We start from the raw sequence: 9,655 nt of genomic DNA, 5'->3' as shown, positions 1-9,655 counted from the left end.
TCAAATCCCCGGTAAGAACATTTGGCGCCCACCGTGGGGCCGATCGAGACAGCTCTTATCGGCCATTCGTATGGGTTTCACCAGAAGCCATAGCAGACGCGCAACAGACGACTTAGATCACACAACTAGCATGGACAACGAAGCAGCATTGAGAAGACTGATCGAGCAGATGCGGCAGCAACACACTGCCGATCTGCAAAGCATGCGTGCCAAGCACGAAACTGACCTAGCCGCGATGCGTACCGCTAACGAGGCTGAATTAGCGGCGTTGCGCGCCGAGAATGAGCGTATCCACGCTCAACTCCCTCGGCGTCCCTCTGATCAACCCCCTCAACCGAGTCACCTACATGAGGAGGATGGGCATTCGGTTTCTCAACCGCCAGCCGCGACTAGGGTACCAACTCCCAGACCTGCCACACATCGTTCTCACGTACCGACGAACAGGTCGGCACATGACGTCAGCAACGCTCCTGCCCATAGCCCGGGCAATCAGGCGACCTTCTGCCGCCATCCTTTTGTGGAAGGTATCATGGAGACACCTCTTGATGGAGCTAAGTTGAAGAAGATTGATGAACTTCAACTCCTCCATGCTTGGACCGAATGTTCTTGAGGTTAATCCCTTGGTGAAACTTGAATCTCCATGAAAGAAGCTTCCATGGAGGAGAAGCCTTGAAGAGGAGGTTCGACCACTTCCTAAAACTTGTGAAGGAAGATTGTTGAACCAAGGCAAAGTTGAAGAACTTTGCTAGAAACCTTAGAGTGTAGGTGCTCACGGTTTTGGTGACTCTTGTTTGAGAGAGAAAATTCAGATTTTATTTCTCATACACTACTACAAGATGCACATTTTACATCGGTTCTATAAAGTCATCTACATCGGTTCTAAAACCGATGTAGAATAAAGCGATGTAAAAAATGTATACATTTTTACATCGGTTCTGAAAAACCGATGTAGATTTATGCTTAAATCTACATTGGTTTTCTTAAGAACCGATGTAGATTGTATTTTAAAAAAAAAATTATGCTTATTTTCTTCTTCCAGTAATATATTTATTGAGATCAAAGTTGGCAATTGGCCTTTGACTCCTGATTTAGGCAGCTAAAACAAGGCTACAGTAATGACCTTAATATAAAGAATAAAAAACACGTTTCATTTTAATTTCTATTTATATCATTTTTTTTTAGTTCTTATCATTTATTCTATAAGACTATAAAGTAAAGCTTTATGCAATTACATCACATGGACGAAAATGGTATGCGTAAAGATTAAATGGAATGATTTTAATCATAAAAATTAAAAGACAAAATTTATGAAAATACGTAAACTAAAAGGATAATTAAATAAAAAATAGTAATATTAAAATCAGGGTCTGAAGTTGTACACTACAAGGAGATTATCATAGATATAAGTATCACTATATCATGTTTCAAAGTAGCATGCATTTGATAAGCTATTTTCACACAACCGAAACAAGGAATGGCTGATCACTTAAAGCAATAATATTTTATCCATAATAAACATGCCAACAATAATGTTTGAGATAAGAACTAATTACATCAATCACAACTCTAGCATACTGCAATACTTCATCTTCCTTGGGTGCACCACTATAGTCTGCATAATTTCCAAGCTCAGGAGCATAACCAAGATCTCCTACCTGTTTTAATAAATTAGTATAAGTCTATGGCTTAATTGTACAAGATGATAGAGTTTAGCAAGGAATTTAATTTTTAAAGTAATAGAAACACACCGTATCAGCATAGATGACACTAGCACCTCCCCCAGCTACCATTGTCCAAATTCGGCCATTTGGGTTTAACACCGTGAATTTTAAAGATGCACTTGTCTGGGAACACAAAATAAACAAACATCATAAGCTTTTAAGAAAAAGAATTCATAGCACCATGGTTACGATTAACAGTACTGATAAGAGGTTAGTACAAGGAGTTCAATTGACCCTGAAGATCTGCAGACCATGTGTTAAAAGTTAACAGTACTGGTTAGGAGCAAAATGGATTAAGATATGCAGCTTATGGACAAAGTAATAAATAAAGTGAGTCTGACTGTAAATGCAGGAGAAAATTATATCTGTGCACCTTTTCATCTAATCCATGAATGAAAGACTCTGTGGTACTCATAACTCTTCCAAATGGCATTGGAAATTCAATGTTTCCCCATCTGCAAATAATAATAACATGCATGGTTTAAATTTCTTTTGTTTACTATGATACATTATTCATTTATACATGATGAGTTAGAGTCTAGAGATATGATATTCATCTTTAAAATTTTAAATAACAGTTCATATTCTTTAGAGGGAAGAAACTTACTTCTTGAAGTTCTTGAAAGCAGTAGTGTCATCTATCTCGCCTCTCATGTCCAGAGGATATGGTTTTCCATTGACCAAAGTGAAAGGATTCATCTCCAAGAAAGTGAAATCCAGATCTAACACGAGGAAAAACACAGGAACAAATAATGTTTAAATTCAAATGCTACCACCAATGAAGTTGTCTTCACAAGAATATCTAATTTTCCATTGACAAAAGTGAAAGGATTCATCTCCAAGAAAGTGAAATCCAGATCTAACACGAGGAAAAACACAGGAACAATGTTACATTAATTATCTATTGTTAACAATAATCACATGTCATGAGTTTTCTCTTTTCATATACCTTGGTGTTTTTACTTTTTACTGTTATGGGCTTTTATATTTTTACTGTGCGATTTTTCTCTATTTTACAAGCTGATGTGGCTGGGTAGAAGATTCTAGATTGTATGGGCAGGGTGTAATACCCGTGCATATTATTAGATGTGCAACCAAGTGGAATGAAAGAACATGATTCACTTTTGAAAAATTATTCTCTCTCTTCTAACTAATTCTCTGCTACGCAATACGGGTTCTTTGCACCGAGCTCTATTCCTTCATTGGGGCTCCTGTTTAGAACTAAGGATTTTTACCGGTTCTCCCTAAAAATCCAAATCCTGTCACAAACAAATAATGTTTAAATTCAAATGCTACCACCAATGAAGTTGTCTTCACAAGAATATCTAATGTTAGGAAATGCAAGTTTTGTAATATACCTTGAAATAGAGCAAAAATCACCTTGAGAAATTCCTCAATTTCTACCTTGAGAAATTCAGGTGCTCCAGCAACAATCAGCTTTGGCTTGAAAAGTGTAGCCGATTTCTCCAACTACATTTCAAGATTTTCCCATCACAAAAACCTTGAGATGACTAAAAAGCGTGACATGAATATATCAATGAAATGTCAATGTATCCCGTGCCTTCGTTCAATCAATATGGCATTGTCTCAAAAAATTTCGATACTACGGAGAAACCTATCTGGGATCTTAACATCTTATTCTCCACCGTCACCCTCTCTGTATCATCTCACGCATTAAAACACAGTAACCCAACACAACAATAGAATAATAATAATTTTAATTAAAATTTAAAACTGAAAATAAAAAAATAAAAAAAGAGGAAAGGAAATTAAACTGTTCAGGTCTGAGGAACACGACGTCTCCTATTATAATCACAGAAGCTGAATCGTCGAACATCTTCGCAACATTCATCGCTTGATCCTCATCGGAACAGTTCTCACTGCACAAACGAACCAACTCCGAATACGTTATGCAACTCTGCGGAATCCTCCACAGCTTCGATTTCATCGCTTCGATTTGCGCTGCTCGCAGCACCTTCCTCACGTCTTCCACCTCCAAGCCTCCGTTCTCCAGCGGAGCGAGACCGTCCAATCGGATTCACATAATTACGTTTAGGGTTTAGGGTTTAGGATGGCGGCGTCGGGGACGAGGCCGGAGGACAGCATGAGGTTTAGGGTTTGGTGGATGGAGGAGATGGATTGGGAGTGGGATTGGAATTGGGAGTGGGAGGAGGCGGCTAGGTTTACGTCCCTGATGAGTGAAAGGGGAGTGTGCACTGCGCGAGAAAATTAGGTCCCATTTCTACATCGGTCATAAACAAAACCGATGTAGAATAACTCTCCGTATTGGTCATAATAAAAACCGATGTAAATATATTTGTATTTTCCATTTATTTACAAGTTTACCACCGCGTTTATGATTTACATTGGTTCTACTAGAACCGATGTAAATATGGCGATGTTAAATAGTATTTTTGTAGTAGTGATATTTGACAAAAGTGAGTACAAGTGTAGGAAAATCAAATATATAGGGTAAGGTAGCTTGTAGGAGAAGCTAACCTTAACCATGGTTCACTAGAAACCATGGTAGGGTTATCTTAAACTCCCACGGTTTAGCTAGCTTCTAGGAGAAGCTAACCTTGACCATGGTTCACTTAGGAACCATGGTAAGGTAAGCTAACCTTGCTTGAGTTTAGAAGCTTGCAAGACAAGCTTCAAACTCAAGAAGGAATGCTTGAGAAATTCAGCCAAGGAGAAGGAACAAGCTAGGCGGCCCATGGTTCAAAATGCTCCTTGAATTAATTTGAAAATCTTTGATTTGGTTTAGTTAGGTTCATCATTTGATGATGAAACCTAGCTAAATCAAATATATGAAAAATTAGGAGCAAAATGAGTCCAATATGTAAAATTTTGCCTAGGCCCAACTCAGGCCCAATTTCTAAGCACACCCTCAAGCATTGCTAAATGTCACCCCCTTTTCCCTACTGAAAAAATACAAAATGAAAGTATCAACTAGGGAGGTTAAATGGAGCTAAACTCTCCAAGTAGCCTACCTTAAAAACAATATACAATCACTAGGAAAAAAACAAGTAAAGTGCCTCACAAATACAAAGGCAAAATAACCTATACAAAATACTATGCATAAACTGTACAATATAAACAAATAGAACTAAGGCCTTCTCTTCATGATAGAGCATTCCAAGTGAAGATTACCTTGGGCCTGACAAGCCCATTAGTCTTCTCAATATCCAGCTCTTCCTGTATCCTCCTAGCCATAGCTCTGGTCACTGGGCCCTTGGCCCATGGTCTATCATCCCCTCCTTCTTGAGAAGGATTTGTCCTCAAATCTGTAGGCTCTTCTTCCTCATCATAACCTGCAAAGGGAATAAGATCACTTATATTAAAAGTGTTACTAACTCCATAATCACTGGGAAGATCTAACCTGTAAGCATTATCATTAATTCTTTGGAGGACTTGGAAGGGACCATCTCTTCTTGGGTTGAGTTTTGACTTTCTTTGAGAAGGAAACCTTTCCTTTCTCAAGTGAAGCCAAACCCAATCCCCTTCCTAAAAAATGAGGGCTTTCTTTCCCTTGCTTCTATCTAAAGCAGTTCTCTCATTTTGTTGTTGTATCTGAGTTTTAACCTTCTCATGCAATTTTTTAACAAATTCAGCCCTAGATACCCCTTCTTTATGAAAATAATGAGAAGAATCTGGTAGGGGTATTAGGTCTAAAGGAGTAAGAGGGTTAAAACCATATATAACCTCAAAAGGTAAGATTTTGGTAGTCTTATGGACTACCCTGTTATAAGCAAATTCAATGTGGGGCAAGTACTCATCCCAAGACTTATGATTACCCTTAAGGACTGCCCTTAACATTGTAGATAGGGATCTATTAACTACTTCTGTTTGCCCATCAGTTTGTGGGTGACAAGTAGTAGAGAAAAGCAATTTAGTTCCTAGCCTGCTCCAAAGAGTTTTCCAGAAATGGCTAAGGAACTTAGTATCCCTATCTGAAACAATAGTTTTGGGTAGACCATGAAGTCTAACCACTTCCTTGAAGAAGAGTCTTGCTATGTTGCTTGCATCATTTATTTTGTGGCAGGGTATAAAGTGGGCCATTTTACTAAATCTGTCTACTACCACAAAAATAGAATCCATGCCTCTCTGGGTCTTGGGCAAGCCCAAAATAAAATCCATACTGATATCAACTCATGGAGAGTTAGCAACAGGCAAGCGTGTATAGATGCCATGAGGCATTACTTTAGACTTTGCTTGTAAACAAGCTATACATCTAGAGCAAAACCTCTCAACATCCCTTCTCATATGGGGCCAAAAGAATTTTTCTTTTAGAAAACTTAGAGTCTTTTCAACTCCAAAATGCCCCATGAGACCACCCTCATGACTTTTTTGAACAAGGAATTTTCTTATAGATCCTTGGGGTATACAAATTCTTCCCTCTTTATACAAGTACCCCTCAGAAATATAGAAACCTCCTTGAGGCTTTGTTAAGAATTGGGTATAATTTTCTTTGAATTCGAGATCATTAGTATACAATTCCTTAATGTGATTAAATCCCAAGATTTGAGATCCAAGGGAGACTAACAAAGTGTGTCTCCTAGAAAGGGCATCAGCCACAACATTATTTTTCCCTTTCTTGTATTTAATCACATATGGGAATTGTTCTAAGAACTCTACCCACTTAGCATGCCTTTTGTTTAGCTTGCCTTGGCCCCTCAAATATTTAAGTGACTCATGGTCACTATGAATGACAAACTCTTTGGGAATAAGGTAATGTTCCCAAGTTTGGAGGGCCCTAACCAAAGCATAGAGCTCTTTGTCATAGGTAGGATAGTTAAGGGAGGCACCTTTGAGTTTTTCACTGAAATATGCAATAGGGTGCCCACCCTGTAACAAAACCGCCCCTATGCCAACTCCAGAGGCATCACATTCTAACTCAAAAGTTTTTGAAAAATTTGGTAGAGCTAGAAGTGGTGCATGGGTAAGCTTATGCTTCAAGGTTATGAAGGCATTTTCTTGTTTCTCTCCCCATATAAATTCCACATTCTTCTTGACTAGATCATTCAATGGGGAGGCTAGTGTGGAGAAATTAGGAACAAACCTCCTATAGAAGCTTGCCAAACCATGGAAGCTCCTAATATCTCCAACACTTTTAGGAGTGGGCCATTCTTGGATGGCCTTGATTTTCTCGGGGTCCACATGAACCCCTTTTTTACTAATTATAAACCCTAGGAAAACAACACTATCTACACAAAAAGTACATTTTTCTAAATTTCCAAAAAGTTGATTTTTCCTAAGAATATCAAAAACTTGCCTTAAGTGTCCTATGTGATCACTTAGGCTCCTACTATATATGAGGATGTCATCAAAATAAACTACAACAAATCTACCTATACAATCCCTAAGGACATGATTCATGAGACGCATGAATGTACTAGGAGCATTGGTGAGCCCAAAGGGCATCACTAACCACTCATAATCCAAACTTGGTCTTGAAAGTGGTTTTCCATTCATCTCCTTCTTTGATTCTAATTTGATTGTATCCGCTTTTAAGATCAACTTTAGAAAATATGATGGCTCCATGAAGCTCATCTAACATGTCATCAAGCCTAGGAATGGGGTGTCTATACTTCACAGTGATGTTGTTGATGGCTCTACTATCACAACACATTCTCCACTTGCCATCTTTCTTTGGAACCAACAACACTGGAACAGCACAAGGACTTAAGCTCTTTCGAACCCAGCCCTTCTCCAACAACTCTTGGACCTGAGACTCAATTTCTTTAGTTTCTTGGGGGTTGGTCCTATAGGCAAGCCTATTAGGTAGGCTAGCCCCAGGCACCAAATCAATTTGATGTTCTATTCCTCTAGAAGGAGGAAGGCCCATTGGACCCTCGGGAGGAAATAGATCATCAAATTCTTTTAAAAGTGCTTTTACCCCCTTAGGTAAAGTCTCATGTCCACTAGATGTGGCAGTGCAAGAAAGAGTTCCTTTACAGAGAAGGATATAAGAGGGTTGTTGAATCAAGAGGTTTTTTTTTGAAGAATTATTTTCTTGAGCAACAACCTGTAGGGAGGGAACTCCTTTTTCCCTAGATTCCTCTCTATCCTTATGTTTCATAGATTTTTTTTTTCACTCTTTTCTTCTTTTTTTTTAAACCTTTTCTCACTATCTCTTTTTAGTTTCATTTGTGCTTGATCCTCAGCCACCTGTTGAGGAGAAAGAGGATGAAGCACAAATTTCTTTTCCCTATGAGTAAAGGTAATCTCGTTAGTAAGGCCATTATGCATGGTTTTCTTATCAAATTGCCATGGCCTTCCTAATAAGATATGACAAGCTTCCATTGGTACTACATCACATAGCACTTCATCTTCATAATTCCCAATAGAAAGCTTGACCTTTACTTGTTGGTCAACTGCTAAGTCACCATCCTCATTAATCCAATGGAGTTGATAAGGCTTAGGATGGGGACTAGTAGTTAAGCCCAACTTCTCAACCAGCCTAGTGCTACAACAGTTGCACCATGAACCACTATCAACAATGAGAGAACATGCATTGTTTGAAACTTTGCATCTAGTATGAAAAATGTTCTCTCTTTGTGATAGAGTATCACTAGGTTGGTTGTTGAGGAGTCTCTTAATCATTAAGAGCTCCCCTTCATAAGGAAAAGTAGACTCTACACCTTCCTCTTGATCACTTGCTTCTTCCTCACTATTACTAGAGGAAGTAGTAGCCTCATCTTTGCTGCTATAAATGTCATGCCCCCTCATGATCATGACCTTCTTTGTGGGGCATTGGGAGGCAATGTGGCCTCTCCCTAAACATTTAAAGCACTTAATGTCACTAGTCCTAGAACTAGTGTGTGTAGTGTCCTTTCCTTTTCCTTTTTCTTTTTCTGTGGCTAGATTCTTGGAGCATTCAAAAGTTTTCTTCTTTTCAAAAGTTTTTCCCTCCTTCTTGGAATCTTTCTTTAGAGATGAAGAGTTGGAGCTATTTTTGTAAGATTTCCTCATTCTTTGTTGTTCTACCCTTACACAAAGTTGGACCAAGTCATTTAGGTCCCTGTAGGGTAGTAGCTCCACTTGGTCTCTTATTTCTAAATTAAGACCACTTAAGAATCTAGCTACAGTAGTAGCTTCCTCTTCCCTAATACAAGCCCTCATCATTAAAAGCTCCATTTGTTGCCTGTACTGTTCTACAGACATATCTCTTTGTTGGAGCCTTTGGAGCTTATTCATAAGCTCCCTCCCATAGTAGGTGGGAATGTGCCTCCTTCTCATTGCACTTTTGAGATCATTCCAATATTGAATTGGAGGATCATTGTGGAGGCGTCTCTCTCTTTCTAGGGCTGTCCACCAATACATGGCATGCCCTTGGAAGCTAAGGGCAGCCAAAGAGACTTTTCTCTCTTCACTTACCTTGTGGCAAGCAAAGAGTTGCTCAACCTTCATTTCCCAATCTATATATGCCTCCACATCATCTTTTCCAAAAAATTGTGGGAGGTCAACTTTGACTTCCCTAGGCTTGGGTGTCCTTCTAGGAGTATGTTGGTAGTGATCCCCTTGATTCATGCTTTCATTAGGGGATGTGTATTGGGAATGTGAGCTCCTACTCTTTTTCCTATGTTTCTTCATATCTTCTTTTAATTTTTCTTCCTCTTGCCTTAAAATTCTCAATTCTTCCTCTAAATAAGCAAGTTGTCCTTCTCTTTCAATTCTTTCCTTCTCTCTTTGAATGGACTCTTGCTTTTTCCATAGTTTAAGTGATTTGAGCTCTTTAGTGATGTAAGAAAGACTTTTTGGAGAGCCATCACTTTCACTATTGGAGGAGTTTTGAGACATTTTAATTCAAGAGATTTTTCCACACAAAAATAGTTTTTATGAAAATAAGATTTTTTTGAAGTGCTTTAGACTTGGCACTTGGAGGTCTAAGAGTACAAATTGAACTTTGGAGGAAGGTGAGCTACTAAAGA

At 38.7% G+C, this 9,655-nt stretch overlaps 1 protein-coding gene across 1 annotated transcript; it reads right to left on the bottom strand.

The window, feature by feature from the left end:
• Nucleotides 1–1,353: 1,353 nt before the first annotated feature.
• LOC145957050 (ATP-citrate synthase alpha chain protein 2-like) lies at nt 1,354–2,820 on the bottom strand. The gene is made up of 4 exons (XM_083073276.1): nt 2,329–2,820; nt 2,095–2,176; nt 1,749–1,844; nt 1,354–1,655 (listed from the first exon to the last, which is right to left on the bottom strand). The coding sequence occupies exons 1-4, from the start codon at nt 2,418–2,420 to the stop codon at nt 1,503–1,505; spliced, it is 423 nt and encodes a 140-aa protein (XP_082929402.1). The 5' UTR covers nt 2,421–2,820; the 3' UTR covers nt 1,354–1,502.
• Nucleotides 2,821–9,655: the final 6,835 nt, after the last annotated feature.

This window comes from Cajanus cajan, chromosome 4 (assembly GCF_000230855.2).
Source record: "Cajanus cajan strain Asha chromosome 4, NIPB_CcT2T_4, whole genome shotgun sequence".
Classification (NCBI taxonomy): Eukaryota; Viridiplantae; Streptophyta; class Magnoliopsida; order Fabales; family Fabaceae; genus Cajanus; species Cajanus cajan.
Note: the sequence above shows the minus strand (reverse complement) of the source record. Positions and strands in the feature narration are given on the sequence as shown.

Coding starts and splice junctions, on each gene's coding strand:
- LOC145957050 (XM_083073276.1), bottom strand. CDS start 2,420: ATGAATCCTTTCACTTTGGTCAATGGAAAACCATATCCTCTGGACATG. Junction 2,177..2,328: donor GCTTTCAAGAACTTCAAGAA/GTAAGTTTCTTC, acceptor TATTATTTGCAG/ATGGGGAAACATTGAATTTC. Junction 1,845..2,094: donor TTCATGGATTAGATGAAAAG/GTGCACAGATAT, acceptor TTGTGTTCCCAG/ACAAGTGCATCTTTAAAATT.